The sequence below is a fragment of the Mus pahari genome, chromosome 12 (assembly GCF_900095145.1).
Source record: "Mus pahari chromosome 12, PAHARI_EIJ_v1.1, whole genome shotgun sequence".
Taxonomy (NCBI): Eukaryota; Metazoa; Chordata; class Mammalia; order Rodentia; family Muridae; genus Mus; species Mus pahari.
The window spans coordinates 26,044,996-26,067,415 of record NC_034601.1 but is presented as its reverse complement, the minus strand read 5'-3'; the positions used below and the strand labels follow the sequence as shown (position 1 = coordinate 26,067,415).

At 48.7% G+C, this 22,420-nt stretch overlaps 1 protein-coding gene across 1 annotated transcript in view; it reads left to right on the top strand.

Moving 5' to 3' along the window:
* Xxylt1 (xyloside xylosyltransferase 1) overlaps positions 1-8,371 on the top strand; it is a 116,458-nt gene extending 108,087 nt beyond the window's left edge. Inside the window, exon 4 of the mRNA XM_021209669.2 lies at positions 5,940-8,371. Coding sequence (XP_021065328.1) covers positions 5,940-6,336 — 397 coding nt within the window. The 3' untranslated portion in view covers positions 6,337-8,371. The remainder of the gene's footprint in view (positions 1-5,939) is intronic.
* The last annotated feature ends 14,049 nt before the right edge of the window (positions 8,372-22,420 follow it).

Genomic DNA, 22,420 nt, shown 5'->3' with positions numbered 1-22,420 from the left:
GTTCATGGAGGGTGATGTGTCTAGGTCAGATGGCCAAGGTGAGGGAGGAGAAGCGGGTGCCCCAGAGGAGAGCAGAAAGAAAGATGGTGGTAGTGGTGATGAGCAAGGAGACTGTGGTGTGAGGCTGTGGATGATGGAGAGGCGGCTGTGGGAGCTGGAGGATGAGTCCCTGGCAGGACCAGGGAGAGAGGCAGGCAGCAAGACCGGGGCACTTGGGCTGAGTGCTGAGACGCTTGGTGTGATTCTGTTTGAGTGACAGGCAGAGTGGGCATCCTCATCTCTGCCACCTCAGGGCTCTGATGACTGGAAGCTTATCACCTCTGTATACACTACTTATGTCATCACTGGGACAAAATGTGCCTTAGAAACACCTGGGAGAAGGATTGATTTTGGCTCATTTTCATGGTGGGACAGACGTGGCGGTTTATCTGGCATGGAGAAGCATCTCCTGGCCGGGGGTCGGAGACTTGCTCATATCTCACAGAACAGAAATCAAAGATCAGGGTCAGAAACTGGTCAGACTGTAACCCCAGGCTCACTCCAGGTGGCCCACTTCCTCTCGCCAGGCCTTGTGCTTTAAAGGTGCCACAGCCTCCCAGACCAGCACCAGCAGCTAGAAACCAAGGGACATTTCAGACTCAAAGAAAACAGACCAGGACTTTATATCGCTGTGACTGCATGCAAAAATAAACCTCTTTTTAATTAAAAAGATGAGAGCCAGATGCTGATGGCTTAGGCGTGGAGGGCACCACATGGGGAGATAAAACCTAGAGAAAGACCTGACTGTGCAGAGAGGAGATGAAGGGAAGGAAGGCCTGCGGGGGCTCCCAGGCTGCCTACCTGGGTCCCAGGGTTGGCTGATGCGTGGTTAGAATGGGCAGTGTGGCCTGCAGACCTAGTGGGTCTGTGTGGCCCTGGGGCCCCTCTGAGATCCCTGCAACAGGGGAACCCCAAGGCCTGAGTTAGTATCAGCTGCTCAGGTTTCAGTGAAGAAGAGAGGTGGCTGGGGTTCCCCCAGGTCACCATCTTCCTGATGCCACTTCTTCCAGCCACTAAATGTCTCAACTCAGCAGGAGTCTGGGGTACCTTCATCAGCCCATGTCAGCCATCTGCTGGGCTTCTCTACAGTCGGATCTTCTCCACACATGCCAGCCCTCCCTCCCGGCCCGCACTGATGCTGTTAGCTTCCCCTCCCTGGCTTGCCCGTCCCCTTGTCTAGGTCCTTCCAGAATCTACCCGACTCAAGCACCTCTGTGCCCTGCAGTTTGTAGGATGGACTGGTGGCTGTCTCCTAACCCTGCCCCGTCTCCCCAGCTCCAGAGCAGCAGGGCTGGGAGAAAGGCTGGTGACTAAGGTTTTGCCCAGGCAGGTTGATGAGCCTGCTTCCAGGTGGCATGGCATGAAGCCTGCAGTGTGGTGGGGGCTCAACACCTCCTGAGGGACGGTCAGAGCTTCAGGTCCTGTCGAGGGCTGGGGAGGCCTCAGACTGATGGTGTGATTCTTCAGGGCTCTGAGAGGACTATGGGTGTGTGGAGGGCTAGGCTGACTCAGGGTTCAGGCACCTGTTTCTGTAGTCCTCAGAGATTGACTGACTGGTCATAGCCTGCTGTACAGCTATGGGACCCAGACAGCAATGTAGGTCACCTTGAGCATGTCCAAGTCTGGCACAGGAAACCATGTGGAAACAGCAACACCCAGATGGCTGGGTGGACAAGGGCTGGTTGCTGAGGTACACACCCTTAGCAAGCTAGGCAGGCAGGGAGAGACATCGGCAGTCAGCCCTCCTGGGGCTGAGCGCCTGCAGTGGCAGACAAAGCCATTTCCCCTGGGCACACTGTTTTGCCCTCTGCTCCCGGAACCCACCAAATGTCCCATGAGAGTTCTCTTATCCCTGTCCCCAGCCTAGGCCATTGCCCAGCAGGCATAGAGGCCCACACAGTTGGCCTCGTCCTTGCAATGGGGTGTTCTGCTCGCTCGTCTTGAGCTCAGTAGATGCTCCTTCAGTGATGACTAGCTGCTGCCCTCAGGCATCCTCTGGTACCCAGAGTATCTCAGTGAGAATGAGGCTTTGCACATCTCCTGCTGGCTGACACATGCTGCTGCTTCTCTCATCCTGTGGGTCCCCAAGCCCTGTCTAGGGAATAAAGAACAGACACCCATACAGGAAAGCAGGGATCTAGTGGGGTCTGTGCATACTGGGGGAGCCACGGCTCCACGCCAGCAACCTGGAACCTCAGTGCGGCCCTGGGGTAGAGGTTGGCTCATCTTGCATGCAGACTGTAAGCATCCAGGAGGAGAGGGAAGCTTTAGTTGCGCATCTTTCACACACTGGTCCCTCGTTTGCACTCAGTCTCCCAGGGAAGGCTTTGCCACTGTGGGACAGTGAAATGGCAGTGCCCATGTCAACAAGACACACTCTGTCAAGACTTCCCTGACCCAGGCTCTGTCTGTCCCTGTGGACCCTCAGCACTTACATTGCTGTCCAGTGTCCCATTTATCACTGTCTCGTCACTGGCAACAGCCAACTTTCCACTCTCCAGGCCAAGCTCCCTACCCACCATGACATTTTCTCAGCCTGTGGCAGCAGCAAAGTCAAAAACCTGGGGGTTCCAGGTGCCGCTCCCCACATTTTGAGCGTGTGGATGGAGAAGATACGGTGAGATGAGGGTGAGCCCTGATGGTTTGCCCAGACTCCATCCCAGCACTGTTGAATGCCACCTTTCTTGGGAATGGAGATGTCAGGATGTAACTGTTGGTGAAGGAGGATTTGTTGTGGAATAGGACAGCCCCTTACCCTGGGTGAGCAGAGATACCCGTGCACACAGACATCACCCCTTGAAGGTGGAAGTCAGTGATGGGCTGAAGACACAGCAGAAGCCAGGGCAACATGAATGGTGTTCTTCCTCACAGCCTGCAGAGGCAGCTCCACGCCACCATCCTACGTTCAACACCGCAGTCGCGCCTGGCTGAGTTTCTGTTGGGTGGCATGCCTGGGGTGCCTACTTTGCTATTAGGACAGAGTCAGCTGATGACCTCAGAGATCAGGAACATGGAGGGAAAGTGAAAGGTCCTCTTTGCAGGTGGTGGCGGAAGTAAGTCTCTTGAAAGCTTGGCTCTTACAACAACAGCACCCCAGTACCCTGGAGGGTCCTCCAGGTAGCCTGGCTCTGCCCCTGAGGACTGGTCCACCCATATCCATGGGCCTTTAGCCTGGGAAGCTGAGGGCTCAACCTCGCCTCGTGCTGTCTTCCATATTAGGGATACGGAGTTTGCCGACTCAGATACTGGCCTACAAACAGCTGGTGTTTGTAACCCACATTTCCTACGAGGGCCTCCAAATAAGGGCAGGTGTCCGTCCTACCCCTTCCAGGGATGTCCATGAGGAGGAAAGGGCTTGAATGGGCTTCATTTGCATTTTTCCAACAGGCCTCACTGACTTTTGGAAGCCCTCACTATTTACAGTGGACCATCTGTGAGAGGCTGGTTTCCTGTTGAAGTCTATTTCCAACAAGAAGGAAAAACCTAATCCCTGCTGTTATGGTACCCAGGTGACCATGGGGAGTGGAGCAAGACAACACAGAGCAGAGTGGATGGGTGTGAGCATGGGCAGCTTGCCCAAGAAACTTCTGGAAGATCAGGGCTCAGAACCATATACCTGGATTCATCCGGAGACCCCGGGACATGCATAGCCAGCCCAGGCCCCTGTGAGGCTGTATACTGAGCTGATTCAGAGTGGTCTTAGGTCTGTCCCCAGAGCCAGTGACATGACAGCAGTGGCTCTCAATGTCCTGGTCCCCAGGCTCCTTGGCTTCAGGTGTGTTGACCAAATTCAGAAATGAGTTTGGAATTCAGGTGCCATTCCTTGGAACATTAGCCTGTGGAATCTGAGGAAGTCAGAGAAGAGGGACTGCAAAGATCAGAAGCCTCCCCAACTGACCAAAATCCTCAGCATCCCGGGAGCATAGGAGAGGACCATGCAGTCCACCCCAGCCCTACCTTCATGGCGGGCAGGGAGTGTGGTGCCACCGGCTCCCACGCAAGAGCTCAGCTTGCCCCAACCTTGCTCCGTTCTCTCTCATGCCTGTGAAGCTGCCGTGGGGTGCAGCTTCATTAGGGATAGAAGGAGGAGCGCACAGGAGGTCGTTCTGTGCTCAGGGACGTTCCGTTCCCTTTCAGGCTGTGTCTGCTTGCATTTCTCGTTCCCTGCCCCTTTTTGTCCGTGATATATACGCTGATGCCCCGATCTGGCTCTTCCTTTGTTATAGAATGTTTCTGCCTGGTGCTGTAGTCCCTGCCTGGCGCTGTAGTCCCTGCCTGGTGCCATTTCTGCTTGGTGCCCTGCTGGGTGCTGGGCAGTGTGTTCCCAGGGAGCCACCTGGGTATAGTTTCCACCTTTCTTCCTTCCCAGGTTCCTGTCATCTGGGGAGCCTACATGGGGTAGAATTGCCTGAGGACCCTGTCCCTCCCCCCAGACCCTAATCTCTTTGGGGTCTTCTGCAAGAGAAGGGAGGAAGCAGTGAGCAGGGTGGAGCCTCCATAGATCTCCCTTCCTCCCTGCTGAATGTCATGTTCCCACCTTTGGAAGAGGTAGCTGGCTTGTAACCTGACCCTGAAATTAGCCACCTAACAGTAGGGTCGAAAGTTGACATGTTGGCGACCCATTGTGGCAGGTTGTATGACCTGGAGGGCCACAGCGTCTCAGCTTGCTCTCGAAGCTTATCTTTGCCAAGTCTCTTATCAGCAGTCAGGCGCCAGATCAAAGCTCCTGCTCATCTCATCCCTCACCAGACTCTAACAATGGGCCCGTGTGCTCCACTGGTTGGTGTCCCACGGGCTTGCTTTCCCTTGCCAAGATCAAACTGGCGGCTGCCTTTCTGACATGTGAGGCCACAAAGAGCCCTTGTCTGTCCCCTTACTGGGCTCACGTGTCAGAACCGAGAATGGACCTGGTGCAGGGCTTGCATGCTGGGGCTCTGGTTTGCTTTTGACCACAACTGGCACTTTACCTGTGGCCTATCCTTTGAGCAGTGTGAGGCAATTTACCTGCGGACCCAGGCTCACTCTGCCTGTCCCAGGCACTGCTGCTGGGCCTTGTCTTTGAGCAGAGGTTTGGGAACCCCATCCCCCAGATGTTGTAACACCCAAGATCTTGATGCTTCAAAGGCTAGAAAGCAGATGACCAGCTCTCTAAGCATGTCAGTCACAGGGAGATTTCCAGATTTTTTTTCCTTCCCTCCAGCTGTCACACCTCATGAGCCTAGGTTGGCTTTTCCAAATCTGCTGGAGAAATGTTTAAATTGAGGTGGCGGCCCCTCCTAAATGCCATAGTCCCACATTCAGCTGCTTTTCACCCTAGCCTGTGGGCATCTGCTGAGCACTACCTCTGGACCCCACCCTCCACCTAGCCCTTCAGAAATGTAAGGCTCAGGGTCGTGCATGAAGCTTGTTCTAAAGGTGAGAGTGTTGGGATCTGTCTGAGTTTGGCTGCCTATGACTTCGCCATCAGTCATTCAACTCTTCCCGCTCTGTGTCACGTCCTCTTCAAGACCATAAAGACAGGGTGGGGAGTTCCACATTGCTGCTGTCTGGAGGACGTGAACTTTGAACCAAAGGCCTAGGTTTTGTCTCTGCTTCTCACCAGCTGTGTGACTTGGGACAAGTTACACAGTCTCCCCGGGGAAGTGTTTTCCTAGCTCTGTGGTGATGGGTCATCTCACAGAGCAGAAGATTCTGGGACCTGCCATCTCTACAGACCCTAGCTCGGTGGGTGACAGTGACCATGATGACATGGTCACCCTGAGGGTGTGGAGGATGTTAGAGCCCGAGGCTTGGAGCTAAGGTGCCTGGATTCAGGCTTAGGCTATGCTACTTGCTGGGTTGTGCCTCAGAATCCCCCTGCTTTTGCTTCTGGGATAACTCTGCTTCCTTCCCCTTCACAGGCACACATTCTGGCAGTTCCGCCATGAGAACCCCAAGACCAGAGTTGGGGACCCTCCGCCTGAAGGACTCCCTGGCTTCAACAGTGGAGTGATGTTGCTGAACCTGGAGGCCATGCGCCAGTCTCCGCTCTACAGCCATCTGCTGGAGCCTGCGTGGGTACAGCAGCTTGCTGACAAGTACCACTTCCGGGGCCACCTGGGGGACCAGGACTTCTTCACCATGATTGGCATGGAGCACCCTGAACTCTTCCATGTGCTGGACTGCACCTGGAACCGGCAGCTGTGCACCTGGTGGAGGGACCACGGCTACAGCGATGTCTTCCAGGCATACTTCCGCTGTGAGGGCCACGTCAAGATCTACCACGGGAACTGCAACACGCCTATCCCGGAGGACTAGGCACCAGCTCACCCGCAATGCTGGTGGGACTCCCGGGCTGAGGAAAGAGAGAGAGACTCTGCCAGGACACCCTTCAGGGGCCAGGTGCTGCAGACCTCCCAGCTGGCTGGTTCCTGCCCAGCCGCCATCCAAAGAAGCTTAGCTGAGCCTTGCTGCCGCTCGGGCCATTTTTCCTCCAGGGCATCCTGAAGGACTGACACAGGTGTCTTCCAGTAGGTGGTTGAAGATACAGAAGGAAGGAGAATTGCACCCTTGTCCACATGGAATCAGAACCCTTGTAAAGAACTGGCTTTGCTAGACTGACTGAGCATTTCAAGCGGCAGGCTCTAATGCTTGGTGAGAGAAGAGGAAGGTGCTACTGTGGCTCCCGGTGAGCACTGAGTGCCTAGTCAGGGTTTTAACAAGCAGCCCAGGGCTTAAGCCTCCAAAGGAATGCCACAGTCCCACATCCTTTCCCAGGAGGCTTTGCACCTCCTCCAGATGTTCATGTTGCTTGGTGCCAGCTTCAAGAGCAGCACCTCTTTAGATAAAGCCTGAGCACATAAAAATCCCCTTATTATAGCGTCCACAGCTCTTACCCCTACTGTATCCCAGAACCCACCTTCTCTTGTCCGTCTACCTGCTCCAGGTGACCTGACTTCTACTAAAGAATCAAATCTATCATCAAAGGACAGAGATTGGCCATGCCAAGGCCTGCCCTAGATTCACTCCAAGGAGCAGCCTCAAGTCTCAAGTGCCAGGTCACAAGTACAGCTGGGGGGCCTTGGGAAGGGGTGGCCTCCTGCTCTCATTGTAGTCTCTGGAGAAGAAAGAAAACCAAACTCATAATTTTCCACTGTGCCATGCCAGCCCCTACCCCTTCCCAGAAATGAGTACCATTTCCCTGTGTGTTTGAGATGGGCTCTGTGAGACAACTGCCCACATGAAGCCCCACAGGCCATGTCTGTACAGTCCAGCTCATGTCCTCGGGCAAGAAATGGGAGTTTCTTATTATATATTCTGCCAGTACCACGAGCAACAGACACTAGCTGATGAATAGACTTTGAGAACTCTTGAGTCACGGTGTTTGTTCTCTGGCCAGGGTTCAGGGCTCTGGATGGGGAGTAGGATCAAGCAGAAGGCCTAAAAGGATCAACCGGCAGGCCTGCACGTGGGCGCAGAACTATCCCATTCTAGCTATTGGCAGGCTCGCCCGCTGCCGGGAATAAGCCCAGATGTCTCTGGCTCCTTAGCCCAGACCTCCCAGTTCCATTCATGCTGGTGAGGTAGCACAATCCTTCACTGGCCCTCTGCTGGGCCCAGATCATCTGTTCTCCTCGCTACTTGATTTCCTATTCATAGCGTCTGGTTATTAGATGCCTGTGTGTACCAGTCATTGTCTTCAGGATTTATATGTGCCCTAGATAATATTCATGAAAGCCTCAGCCAGTTCACTCCAGCTCTAAAACTCATGGATGAAAACAGAGACATGGACAGGTCCTCTGCTGTGTTGTTTACTGAAGCTTTTTACTGTGCAAAAATGTTGGAAACAGCTTGAAATATTGGCTAGGGAAGCAGATAAATAATGCATACTGCAATTGTATGGTGGGATATATCGTGAATCATTTGAAGGAATATTTAATGTACCAGGAAATACTTATGCTAGTGAGTAAAGAATACACAATATAAGATTGTATTGTGTCCTTTTATTTTTTTAATTACATATATGTGTGCATCTATATATATTTGTGTACAAACAGGTACATACCTGAAGTGCATATGTATGTGTGAAGAGAAAATTTTAAAAACAAGCCTAGTCTGTATTTTATTGTTCAGCTCCTCAGAGACTGTGCTTCAGCCACATTTACCAAACAGTATCTCGATGGGGAGGAAGAGGGATTAACGTATAGGAAGTTTTTTAAACTCACAATAACAGATTAATTTTTCATCAAGAATTAAAGTGTTTCTTGGGCTGAAAAGAAGTCTTGATGGTTAAGAGCACTGACTGCTCATTTAGAGGTCTTGAGTTCAATTCCCAGCAACTACATGGCGGCTCACAACCATTTGTAATGGGATCCGATGCCCTCTTCTGGTGTGTATGAAGAGAGCAATGGTGTACTCACATACATACATTCATAAATAAGTAAATAAATAGAATTAAAATGTTTCCAAAGCTGCAGTGTCTTCTGTTATTCAAGAAAAACAGTAAACCAGGTACGCAGCATAACACTCTCCTACTTGTGCACGCGTGTATGTGTGCATGTGTTATTGTGCACACGTGTGTGTGTGCATGTGTTATTGTGCACACGTGTGTGTTCATGTGTTATTGTGCACACGTGGATGTGTGCATGTGTTATTGTGCACATGTGTGTGTGTGCATGTGTTATTGTGCACACGTGGATGTGTGCATGTGTTATTGTGCACNTGTGTGCATGTGTTATTGTGCACACGTGGATGTGTGCATGTGTTATTGTGCACGTGTGTATGTGTGCATGTGTTATTGTGCACACGTGGATGTGTTATTGTAGAACAACACAAAGTACAGCTTTGTGGTGTCGGTTCCCTCCTTCCACCATCTCATCAGCCCCCACCCCCAGTTTACCTTGTGACCACACCTCAGGAGTTACCCCTCCTCTGTCACCAGTGGCTCTGACCTAGTTAATGCCTGTGGTGAATGGTAGAATCATAGACAATAGGAAACACAGCCAGACTGGCAGAAGCCACTGTGATTCCTCCCTTGCCACAAGTGGCTTTTGACAGATGGTGGAGAGCTAGCTTCTAACTGGGGTCCTGCTCTGGGCTGGGCTGTGCACCCACAGTTAAAATGCTATGCTTCATTTGTTTCACAGACCCTTCACTGTCTAATACATATCTGTACACGTAATTAGAATGGAATTCCAGACAGCATTCCTGAATATAGAAACTTACCTTCATTTATGTTAATTCCTGTATTTCCCTTGATTATTAATTTTACAACATACACAACAAAAGCTATACATTTAATCATTTTAATTACATCCATCTATTCAGTATGTGTGTATATACTCAGTCACACACATGCCAATTGCCTGGACCCTAATGTGGAGGTCAGAGGACTTGTGGAAGTCAGTTCTCACCATGTGTGTTCCAAGGATGAAGCTTGCATTGTTAGCTTGACAAGTGCCTTGACCTGCTGAGCCACCTCCCCAGCCTGATCTACATTTTTTTTTAACCATTCTCCTCTGCAAATACGTGGAAATATCCTGTTTTACACCTTGTGGGTGGCCATGATTGATGTCTCCATAGGAGAACAGTCTAGGCTGAGTGGGCTCTGGTCCTCACCATTCTCATGGCTGTCTCCCTTCTCTAAAGAGATGTAATCTAATAATAGCAGCACCGTCCCCGCTTCCATTTCCCACACAGGGCCTCCTTTGTGCACACAGTCTACTCCACATGTGCTGATAGCATTTGAAAAGCTTGCAGGCTCGTGGATGAGATTCATTCTTATATGTATGTCAAGCCAAACAGACTGCAGCACCCCCACCCCCACAATACTGCATGAAGCCACAGGAGAGTGCCCAACCCGGAGCACACCAGGGTCAACAGCTACCTGCTCAAACCTCTCATTTTAACAACTGGCAGAGCTGGAGAAATGGCTCAGTGGTCCATAATGAGATCTGACGCCCTCTTCTGGAGTGTCTGAAGACAGCTACAGTGTACTTATAATAATCATAATAAATCTTTAAAAAAAAAACAAGACTGGATAGTTAAAGAGCACTGTCTCAATGGAAAATAATATTTATTTAGATTGCTTTAATTACTTTAAGTTGTTTTAATTATCAAAATACATGTGGTTATAAGATTTTTGGTGGTTATGATATTAAAAATCCTCTGGGAGAGAGGTAAAAATAGAGCACGCCTTTTAAAAAAAAAGGAGACTGCTAAATCAAATCAATCTATATATACCTTTGAAGATTTTGGGTTACTGGGCCAAGGACATGCTGTTTTGGAAGAGAGGCTCTGTATTTGTGTTAATAGGAAAAAAGAAAAGGCTTTGGGGCTGGTGAGATGGCTCAGTGGGTAAGAGCACCCGACTGCTCTTCCGAAGGTCCCGAGTTCAAATCCCAGCAACCACATGGTGGCTCATAACCATCCATAACAAGATCTGACGCCCTCTTCTGGAGTGTCTGAAGACAGCTACAGTGTACTTACATATAATAAATAAATAAATCTTTAAAAAAAAAAAAAAGAAAGAAAAGAAAAGGCTTTGGACCCTTTCCAGAGTGATATAGCTCAGACGTGAAGGGGAAGACCTGAAGATCTTGGCTACAGGAAGGAAAACTTCACAATCAAACAGGACAGGTGCCATGACACGCTGGTGGGGACAGCCCTGAAACTGGCTTAGACAGGACAGGTGCCATGACACGCTGATGGGAACAGCCCTGAAACTGGCTTAGACATACAAATATCTCTAGCCAAAAACTTCAGCTAAAATTATATGATAAATCTTGTTGGTTATGGAATCCTTAAGATCATGCCATCCTTCACATAGCATAAATAAAGACTTATTACATTGGTTATTGACCAAATTAACTCAAACAAGGATAGTTGTCTTTCTTGCTCAAACAAGGAACAAAAATCCTTAACTGATCTGTGCACCTTCCACAATCCATACAAATACCTTAATAACTAAAATTTTGGTTGTAAGATTCATACATTGCAGACAGACTGTACAGTTCTGACAAGATTCATCCGCAGGGATGCTAAAATGACCTGCTGTTCCAGCTCTTTGCTTCCTGATGCTGTTTCCAGAGACTTGCTTCAGGAATAGCTGCTGATTCGGGATGGACTTGGTTCATTCAGCCTTTCAGACCAGACAGATCCAGTCAGAACTTCAGTCAGGTCCGGAGCCTTCTAAACATACTGAGACAGGTGAGACAGATGCTAAAGCTAGCTAGTTTGTTGTTGTTGTTGTTGTTACTGATGTTGTTGTTTGGGGTTTGTTTTGTTTGGTTTGATTTGGTTTTTTGTTTTTCTGAGACAGGGTTTCTCTGTATAGCCCTGGCTGTTCTGGAACTCACTCTAGCCAGGCTGGCCTCAAACTCAGAAATCCGCCTGCCTCTGCCTCCCAAGTATTGGGATTAAAAGTGTGCGCCACCACTGCCCAGCAAGCTAGCTTTCTTAAGTCTAACCAATTTTTCTAATTTTCCTACCCCTCCTCACCCCTTTAAAAAAGATTTTGTCATCCCTACTCAGCAGGAAAAAGTTGTGGAGTCATCATCCCAATCTCTTCAGTTTGGGTGTCTGGTTATGGTTATTTTACAAATTGTAAATTGTAGATAGGTTGTCATTTTAAGGGATGATTTGGTCATAATTTTGTATAGGGAGGAAATATATGGGATGGATTACTAAATTTATTCTTAAACAAAACATTGTATAGCCATACTTGATAGAAGTCTTTATAAATGATACATAATTGAAGTTATAATTTCTTACATTGGTGCAGAATTTATATATTAATCCAGATTTAAGGTTTTCATTGATATAAATCTTTATATATTGATACAAATTTTGAAATTAATATTGTTACTCTAAGATAGACATTGTGCCTATACATTTAAGAATATAAGGCTTAGACTCAGTTCTTCTATGGCTGCTAATACAAACTGTTTACAGTGATTAAGTAATGCAAGTTAAAGGTCAGATGGTAAACTCCTGGTTATATTAGGTTGTGATTTAATTATAATAAAGTTTTTAAATATTATTCAAATAAAAATAGCCAAGAGTAGTCAAGATTTAACAGTTCAGATATACTTTACATAAATAACCTTCAAAAACATCAGAAATAAATCAGAATATGACATTTATAAATCATTAGATTTTTGATTAAGAGACATGTCAAGAGACATGTCAACTTTGACAGTACCCCCTTCACAGTTCAAAGATATTGACCATCATAAACTCCATATAGATAGAGTTGCTCCAGATGTGACAAGGTAGCATGGACAAGAATTGCCCTAATTCATCTACAGACAAAAATACTGTCCAGGAAAGAGAACACAATGTGGGACAGTTGACAACTTAGATCTGCCAATACAGGGTAAGATAGTCCTTCATAGGTCCTGCTTCACTTATGGCCTGTCACATAATTCTGGGCCGGAAGGCTGAAGACAAATGCTCCAACATTTTGAGGAATAGGGACCTGTCCGGGTAGTCAACTGTCTCTGCAAATGGCTTAAGTTTTGAAAACTATGTTTTTGTGCTTCCTATATATTCAGGTAATATTTAATTCATTCTCAGACCTCTGATGGGGTTGGAAACTAGTTATAGTCTTATAATCAAGTATAAGTTGTTCAGCATTGAGGAAGATGATGTAGATTTGAAAGGACGGTTTTCAAATGGTAATACAGGTTAGAATCAAAATATAATTCAGGAATAGAATTGTAAACTCTTTAAGTTAGGATAGATAGTAGAGTAATGTATCTAACCTGACAAAATTGATGGACTGGGTGCTATTAGTGTATATCATACCTTATAGTGCACATAACTATTATAACTATATTCAATGTATATCTGAGGGGAAAGGCCTTTTAATGGACAGAAAGGGTAAAATATCATGGATTTGATTTATTGCTTATATTATGTTAATTGAGTTCCCAAATTACACAGGAATTCACATGTCTGCGTGTGAGGTGCTGAAGCACCCTGTCCCAATCTGGTTGTAATTGGTAAATAAAGTTGCCAGTGGCCAATGACTGGGCAGGGAGACAGGCAAGTGAACCAGAAGAAAAAGAAAGATTTAGAATCGCCATGCCAGGAGCAGAATAGGATACACGCTTGAGAGCTGTGGAAGACAGCGAACCAGCCATTTAAGAGCTGGGAAGAGCAGCCCTAGGGGCCCCTTCCCCGACTGGGTCTGGGTAGCAAAGATGGAGTATAAATTGTAGTAATGATTCAAGAGTATCAGAGGAGAGGAGAGGCATTAGATACATAGAAGTTTGAGAGTGGGCCAGCCATTGCACTGTTTAAGACATATTAAAATAGAAGCCCCCCCCCTCATTCGAGGATACAGAGCATTTAGGTGGGCAGTGAGGAAATCGCACAGCCGCCACTGGGGAGTAGAGTGGATTACTCCTACCACTTCTGGGAAATACAGAGGCCTCAATTCTGGCTTAGATGACCAGGAGGAGCTGCCTTAGGGACACTCCAGGCAGACACAACCATTGCTGGGGCATGTGTGCACAGAAAGAAGGCTGCTGTGATAGAGGAGGGCAAATGCTGTCCTGAGGGAATGGTGCCACCACACAAACACCTTGCTAAAGGCCCCCGTACCTCAGGAGGCAGCCAGGGTAGGGAGTCATGTTTGCCCACCCCCAAGGCAGTTGCTTCTCTGAGCCTTCCTGCTGAAGTGTAAGGTTTGCTCCAGCCCTTCCCTGAGTTTGGCAGGGAGCCTGTCTGGGACATAGGGGAAGCAAGTTATCAACACTTCAGTTGATGCCCCATATCCATTCTTGCTCTCTTCTCAGCCTCACTCCTTTTGACCTGCATATCCTACCCCTGTTCCCCAACAGACAGTCATCCCCAAGTGTTTTCCATGTGCCTCTGATCTCATGATGCAGCAGTCTGGTTTGATGCCTGTGACCTTAATTGGAGTAGCCACCTCTTTCCTCTTCTACCACTCAATGTAGCATGAGACTTCTTTTGAAAGACGAATGTCTATTCACCCAGAATAGGAAGCCCAGGACAGGCCAAAGAAACAGTTCAACCCAAGTCTAGCTTGGTGAGTATATTGGTTATTTATGGAAGTATGGGTGAGAGCTACTTACACACAACTTAAAGGAACCTGAATTTCTACAAAGCCCACCCCTGCCTGGGTGAGAACTTCAGGACAGCTGCAACCATGGGTTCTGCACAGCCTGCAGACAAGATGGGAGAACCTCCTCCGGGCCTCTGAGCTGAGTCTCTGGTAGGCGGGGATTCTTCACTCCCTCCATAACATGTGAATCTCGGAGGGTTCAGCTCTCTGAGCTTGCCAAATGTGTTGACTGCCAAGTCTCCAGAGCCCAGAGTGAGTCGCCCTTCTCCCTCTGGGAGGGAATGCTTCGATTTAGAAGAAACATTTTTGTAAATTAAATTAATTAAAAAAAAAAAAACCCTGTCTCATAAAAACCCCACAAAACAAACAAACAAACAAACAAAACCAAAATAGAACACAATACGATACAATGCAAAATGTATCATCTTGGTCATTTCTAAGTTCACAGCTCTGCAAGTATAAACATTTCCTCACCTGGTACACCTGCTCTCTGTAGCTTTTCCAACTAACAAAATAGAAACTCTATTCCCACTGAGCAGCACCCTATTTCCTCCTCCCTGGCTCTCCTGGCAACCACCACTGTAACTCTACTTCCTGTTTCTATGAACCTGACGACGCTAGAGACCCCCGGAAGGTAGCATCTTACTGTAGTCACCTCTGTCGCTGGCTTCTTCACCACAGAACATCTTCAAAGATTCACCCATGCCACAGCATGCAACAGGGTTTCCCGAAGGGATCTTTTAATAAGGATGGCTACACTGCCCTTTTACATCAGCCGACAGACGCACATGAAGACTGTCTGCTTGCCACCAGCCCTGAACACACTGCTCCTCACTCTCCACAGCACTTCCCCTGAGGAATTCCCGTGTAGCCTCCGCCTCACATACAGTCACCCAGAGTCACCTGTGCCAGCCTCCCTGCCCTTGTTCCCTGTGGGCCAGGTGAACAGTTCTTTGGGTTGAAGACCCAGGGGCTAAGCCAGGAAGGACCAAGAGGCAGACAGGTGCTTCCATTTCTTAAAATTTATTCGTTTAGGAGGGCTGGGGAGATGGTTCAGTGGTGAAGAACACATGCTTCCAGAGGACCTGAGTTTGATTCCCAGCACCCACATCAGGCAGAGCCAAGACGTCAGACCTCTGTGTCTTACAATTAAAAAAAGGAAAAGAAAATGTATTTGTGTGTGTGCATGCATGCGCATACACACAGGTATTGATGATTCCACTAGAGTTACAGGTGGTTGAGAGCTGTCCAACGTGGGTGCTAGGAATGGATCTCCAGTTCTCTGAAAAAGCAACTCGTGCTCTTAACTGCCGAGACATTGCCTCAACACCAACACCTTCATTTTTGACCCAGTGACCATGGCTGCCTTCCAGCCCCCTTCCACCCTCTCCAGCAGGAGCCCCACTTTTTCTACATGTTTCTCTGTGTATAGACACATGTGGGTCACTGTCATACCAGAGTCTTCCAAAAGATGGTGACTACTCTCCAGCCAGCCCAGGCAAGGACGCTTTTATAGGACCCAAGGCATAAAGCTGAAGACTGAGACCCTACATGGCAACTAGAATGTCTGTGCTTTCAGAACATGTGTGCTGTTGGGAGGCGGTTAGTCATCTTTTGTTCAGGCAACGGACAGTGGCAGCAGGGTTGATCATCTCCTGAGGCTAAGTGAACACAGGCTTAGGAAAATGAAAAGGCTTGCTCATGGTCACAGGCAGACAGCTTTGTGGCAAACTTGGATCCATCTCATCCTTTCTAATCTTTTAGGAAAATCCTCCTTAACTCTAAGCCAGGAAGCCATGACAACTTGTCACCTTAGTCTTCCCTCTTTCTGGATTTCTGTGGCTCTCCTACCTTTCTTCCCTGCCCAGTCTCCCTCTGAGGTGCCAGCCCCCTTCTGTCACCCCATGCTTTGAAATGTCCCAGGTAGTGATCTCACAGTCTCCTGGCACCCAAAGCACCGTGTGTCACAGCCTCCTATCACTCCATGTACCACCCAGTGGGTGGGCATACTTTCACGGAGACAGCTGTCTTCTATCCTGTGTCTACGGTTTGAGAATGGCCTGGTCTGTGTGCTTCCCTGGATGTGCCTAGGTGCCTGCGTGGCAGGAGCACACCTGTCTCTCCTCCCCTGCCTCGCCTCCTTTTTTTATATTTATTCCTCCTACCCTTCCATGGATCTCAGCTGGAGATGGAAGAAGGCTTATTTGGACCCCAGATTGTATTAGATGCCCCCTTGTTTGCTGCCTGTCGTGTTTGCTGCCTGTCGTGTGTCTTCTTGCATAACTCTTATGAGTTTTCTAAGAAGTAGCTATAGTAGGTGATGGTGAACATGTCCTGAGGGCTGGAAAGGAGGCTGGCAACATCCGGGTGTTCTGGGTATGGCCTGCAGAAAGTATGGAGACGGAATGGCAGAGAAGCAAAGAGATGAAGTGAGCCTTGTCTCAACTGGTGTCCTAACCAGGAGTATACCCTGGAAAGGCCACCCTCCAGGTAGGGTAAGGTGGAGCTGGCAGGGTAATCAATGGAACCTGTAGTTTTTTCAAAAGCACAAAGAGATCCGCCTTTTTCTAATGTTCTCTCGCTGCTGTGTATGGCTGGCATCTAGAATGGCACAGAATCTGGCAACTCCCTCTGCCCCTCAACCACGGTGCTGGCCTTCACTTGGGCACCTTGAAGGCAGGAACAGTGTGTCTGGACCAACTGCCTGGCATGCTGTGGACACTCATGTAATGTTTGACCACAGGAATAAACAGAAACAGGAACACACTCCCAGGAGGAAAAATGGCAGCCATGGAACACTATGAAGAGCTGGTGGAAGCCCGGGGCCACTATCCTCAGAGGGTCCCAACGAGGAGCAGAAGAGGAAGAGAGAGGAGTGTCCGAGCAACCAAGTAGACTTAGGGCCATGAGTGGAAGTCCAGGAACCAGCACCCATGTTAGACAAGCTCCCTGGCCGTCCCTGAATCCCTGTATTCACATTTGTCCTCTCATTAACCTTCACGATTGTTTTCTTTCCATGAAGTGATTGATTTGTTCTATGATTCCTAGGATCTGACTAGAAAATGTTCTATTGTCCCTTCCGGGGCAATGGGTGATCCTGAAGTGTAGGCAGAGGGGAGATATACTCAAGGTAGAAGAACCATCCAGGGGTGTCATGGCAAAGGCTGTGGGGTGCCTGCCAGTAGAAAGAAGGTGGAAAACACCAGTAGGAGGAGCTTTGCTGGCTGCAACCCCGTACCCCTGACAATCCCAAGATTCCGGAGCTCCAGGATTACCTGCTGGCCTTTCCTTCATGCCGCTTCGCCTCGCCTTCCAGGGCATGTTCAGCCCCAAACACCGAAGCCCACTTCTGGGAAGGGGGCTGAGCTGTCAGGAGAATGCGTCCCACCTCCCACCATGCCCTCCTTTCTCCTTTCCACATGGTGACCTGGATCCCTACAGAAAGCACCACAGAAGACTGCATGGAGTGTGGAGAGATGAGTGGGGACACAGGGAGGGGAAGGTGACTGGGGAGGGGTATCCTCTGGGTCTCTGCTGATGCTGGCAACCCTAGCAACCCTGGCAGGAGACAGCGCCGTGAAGACACTGCGCAGAGGCCGTCCTGGTGGTTGGCTTTGGGTGCTGGTCAGTCCCCACATGGTCCTGGTTGGGCAAAATCCTGAGAAGGGAGGGATCAACAAAAGAAGCTCTAGAAAACACATAAAGGAAAATTATAGCTGATGTTGTTAAAGAGGAAGAAGACTATGACCAAGCAAACGAGGAACTGTCGCTGCGGGCCGTGACAACACTGGCTAGCACCAGAACACACTGCGATTTCCTTTCCTAGAAACCAAGAATGTCATCTGTGACTGTGAACAAGACCTCTCGAGGGCTGCTGGCCTGCTTCCTTGAAGCGTGGAGGTGAGCCACTCACTCTCCCTGCCCTCCTGTCATTCAAACTTCCCATACCCTTCCTGGTGTGGGCGTGGTGGTGGTGAAGAGAAATTCTCCTGACCCCGTGGGTCACAGAATTTCACAATTCACAAACAAGCACTGGTGGGGGCAGGGCCCTTTATTTTCATAACCTCATTTTGCCTTCCAGCTGTGTCCCTCAGGGAAGGGAAAGGAAAGGAATGATGACCACCATCGAGCATGTAGGGGAAACTGAGGCTCATCATGGTGAAGTTATTAGCCAAAGCTTGCCCTACTTGCACATTGTGTATAGAACTGGCACTAGGCCAGAGGACCTGAGTCCCAGCTCTCCTGTCCCTGTAAGAGCACTGGCATGTGTGCGTGAAGATGCTATGGAATAGCCTAACGCTTTGATATTAGTGTAAATAATTAGAGAAACATGAAACGTTCCTTTTGTTTAAATCCAAACAAAAGAGCCAAACATTGCCAGGCATGGAGGGGTGCACCTTTAATCCCAGCACTCAGGAAGGAGGAAGAGGCTGGCAGATCTCTGTGAGTTCGAGGCCAGCCTGGTCTACACTGCAAGTTCCAGGCCAGCAATGACTACAGAGAGAGACCCTGTCTCAAAAAATAAAAGTAAACAGAGACACGAACATGAATGGCTCTGTGTGCTGCTTTATCTCCAGCACCCACATCCATGACGGACATCCCCTGCATGAAGGCAGACTCGGCCCTCAGTCAGCAGCTAGCTTATCCTCTCCTGGGAAGAGACAATGAGGAAGGAAGTAGGTGACCATCTCAGGAAATGACAAAGGACACAAAACGCAATTTGACAGATAGTTCTGGAAAGCTTTGCATGGTCTTGTCAGGGCTGGCCTTTTCAAGACTGACAACGAGCAAGAGATGGCGCTGGCAAGTCTGGGGGGGGGGTGCAGGTAGAAGGGACAAGGGACGCAGAAGGGAAGGAACTCCAACACGCTCTTGGGGTGACCCGAAGGCCAGCATGCTCTAGGCACAGAGAAAAGGGTGGGGTGCGCGATCAGCTCACAGAAAGCTGGCAGGCTTCTTCAGCTGCAGGAAGGAAGGACCTGGTCATGGTGTAGGGGCGATGTCATTGGGGAGATCAGGGATAAACCAGTTTAGGTCAAGGTGCTAGCGGCTTGGGTTAGAGGCAGACTGAAGTGGGCGGGAAGAGAAGAGGCAGGAAGTATTTTGCAGGGGAGCATCAGGCCTTTGAGGGTCAGAGCTGTAGGCAGTGTTGGGATGAGCGCTGTGCTGGCTAGATTTCTCAGCGTGACACAAACTATGGTCACCCGAGAAGAGGGCATCTCGATTGAGAAAACATTTCCGGAAGATTGGGCAGAGGGCAGTCTGTAGGTATCGTCTTAATTAGTGATTGACGGGGGAGGGCCCAGCTCACTGTGGGTGGTGCCATCCTTGGGCTTGTGGTCCAGGGTTCTGTTAGCAAGCAGGCTGAGGAAGTCATCAGGAACAAGCCAGTAAGGAGCATCCCTCCATGGCCTCTGCATCAGGACTCCCCTCAGTGATGGACTGTCACCTGGAAGCATATACTGAAGCAAACCCTTTCCTCCCCAAGTTCCCTTGGCCGTGGTGTCTCGTCACAGTAGAAATCCTGACTAATAGAAGCAGGAAGCGGGAGCTCTGCCAGGTGTACTCCTTCTCTTTCCTATGCTGTTGGCCAGGACAATCCGGAGCATGACTTTATCAAGACGGAAAAGAACTGAAAAAGAGAAGTGTTGAGGGAGGGGAAGAAACCAAGAATCCTGTTTTGATTTGGCCTGTCTGTCTCTTTGACACTGGCTCCAAAGTTGGCATCCTTCTGCCCCAGTCGCTCGAATTCTGGGATTATAGGCACATGCAGCTATGCCTAGTGAGTGTCCTGTTACTGTCAAGGGGATTAGAGGTGTCTGTTGAACAAGTACAAACAGCTCCCCAACAAGTTGGGGCTCTGGGGAGCTGTTGAGAAGATGCGTCAATTCTGGGAGTCAATTGAGTGGTTGGGCTCAGGAAGTAACTGAAGGCAACACTGCTTCCCCTTCACCCTTTAGACGTCAACCCCAAACAGAGGAGAACAAAACCCTGAGGTAAACCTCAAGCCTAATGAAATCAAAGATGTCTATAACTTCAAATCATGCTACCCGGAGATGGGAAGTGGGTCGGACGGAGAGCAGTCATCGTTTATCTGAGAATACGCCTCCATCCGTATGCTCAAGAGATGGAGCTGTGGACAGCAAGGAGCTAGGTTTCCTGGAGGAAGCCCTGGAAGGAACAGGGGTGGGAGGCACTGGATGAGAAGAGAGGAAGAGTGACCAAGGACATGACAACTGGTAATGGATAAAGTGTGACAATCCCCACCCACGCTCCCACCAGTGAGCGCGCTCTCCCCTGTCATGCTGGGGACTGGGACTTTCTTCTCTGAAGAAGATGAGCCTGGAAGGTTGGAGAGCCAGGTAAGATGGGGAAGCCAGACTAAGCAAGAAGTTTGCATAGTATGGACGCTGAAGACCGGGGCTGTCCCGCCCACACTGTCTGACTTGAGGACTGCAGCCAGCCTTTTATCCTGTCAGGTATTTTGAACCCCCCTTCTACTTTCTGTAGAAACTGAACTGCCCAGGAAAACCTGTAGTGATTGCCATTTGAAGGTCTAAGTGGAAATACCAGTGGACCCCACCGAGCATCCTACAAAGAGGTACACAAGTTTCCTGCCATCTGTGCAGCCAGGTTTCCTGTTAGCCTTTGGCCCAGAGGAGAACTCACTCAAGTGGAATGCACGACAGAAAAGAAAATGTCAAGTGAACAGCTTCCTCAAGAAGATCAGAAGGCAGTGCATCCAGCAAGGACAAAGGGAACCTATAAAGAATAGGTTCCATGAAAGGTTCCTGGGAATTGGCAACAATGGCTAAAATGGGGAATCCTGTGGGCAGAAGGCAAGCATGATCGGGTGATGTATTTAAGGAAACCCTCCCAGTCGCCGAAAAGCACTCACAGGGAAGCAAAGGTAGAAAACCAGGCAAAAAAGATGTCCCAAATTCTGCCCAATGGGAGTTGTAGAGAAAGAAACACGAGAAAGTTGGAAAGCGATTACCAAAGAAATAATAACGAGAAGATCCCAAGACCATACCTGTCTTGTTCAGTGAACGATGACATGCACGAAATCAATGTGAAATACAAGACTATCAGAGAGGGGATATTGGATTTCTATTAGAATATGGAATGTGAACAGAGACATTTCAGAGACAAAAATGCCAGGATATTGGCTTCCCATTAGCTAGCTATCTCAGGGAAACTTCTGGAGGAAAAATGCTCCCATGAGGAAGGAAAACAAAAGAATGTATGGGGGCCGGGAGGTAGGAGGCCACCTTAGACTAAAGGGGGCACCCAGGAGGCAGGAGACCACCGAGGACTAAAGGAACTGAAGACTGGAGAGGGAGGGGGAGGAGGCTGGGCATGGCAGTCCTGGACGAGAACAGAACTGGCAAAGTTTAGTGATGAGTTCAACCATGCAAAACCTTCCAATGACAGACTTTAAGGGTATGGGTTGACCTAGCCAGATGGTAAGAGAAAGCTAAGCAAACTGAAATCATTAACTCTAGTGAAATAAAAAGAAAAGATGTTCGCTATGAGTGAACGAGATTAACATAAAATGCTATTGTACATTTTTAAATTAATTTTTAAAAAATTAATGGCTTAGTGGATAAAGGCCTTTGCCACCAAGGTTGATGACCTGTGTGCTATCCCCAGGACCTACATGGTGGATGTAGAGAACCAGTGTTGGCAAGTTGTCCTCTGTTCTCTGCATGTATATGATGGCACATACACACACATGCACACATGCACAACACACATACATGTACATACACACATGCACCTACACAAACACAAATAAATGAATAAATAATTAAAATATCTTATTTCCTATAGTAATTAATAGGTAATGTAAATTCCTCATCAAGGGGCTAGAAAAAAGGCTCAGAGGACTTGATTTCTGTTCCTAACACTCACATCTGGCAGATCACAACTGCCTGAAACCCCAGCTCCAGGGGAGCTGATACTCTCTACTGGCCAATCTGTGTACTGCAACTATGCTCTCTCTACTTTCCCCCTCTCCCCCTCCCATCCCCCTCTCTCCCTCTCTTCCTCCTGCCTCGCTCTTCGATTTAAATAAAACTATTTACACTAAATATTTAGATAAAAGAACTCACTGGTATTTAAAGTTTCAGGACTGATTAACGTTCCTAACCGGAGAGTGCAAATAATAATAATAAGCAGTCCCAAGGCCCTGGGCCTCCCAAACATAGATGTGCTGATCTGAGGATGAGAGAGACCCTTGTAGAGGATGTGAGAGGAACCGTAACCCAAGCTAAGACTTTCTTCTAAGGAGGCAGCAAACACCTGCTA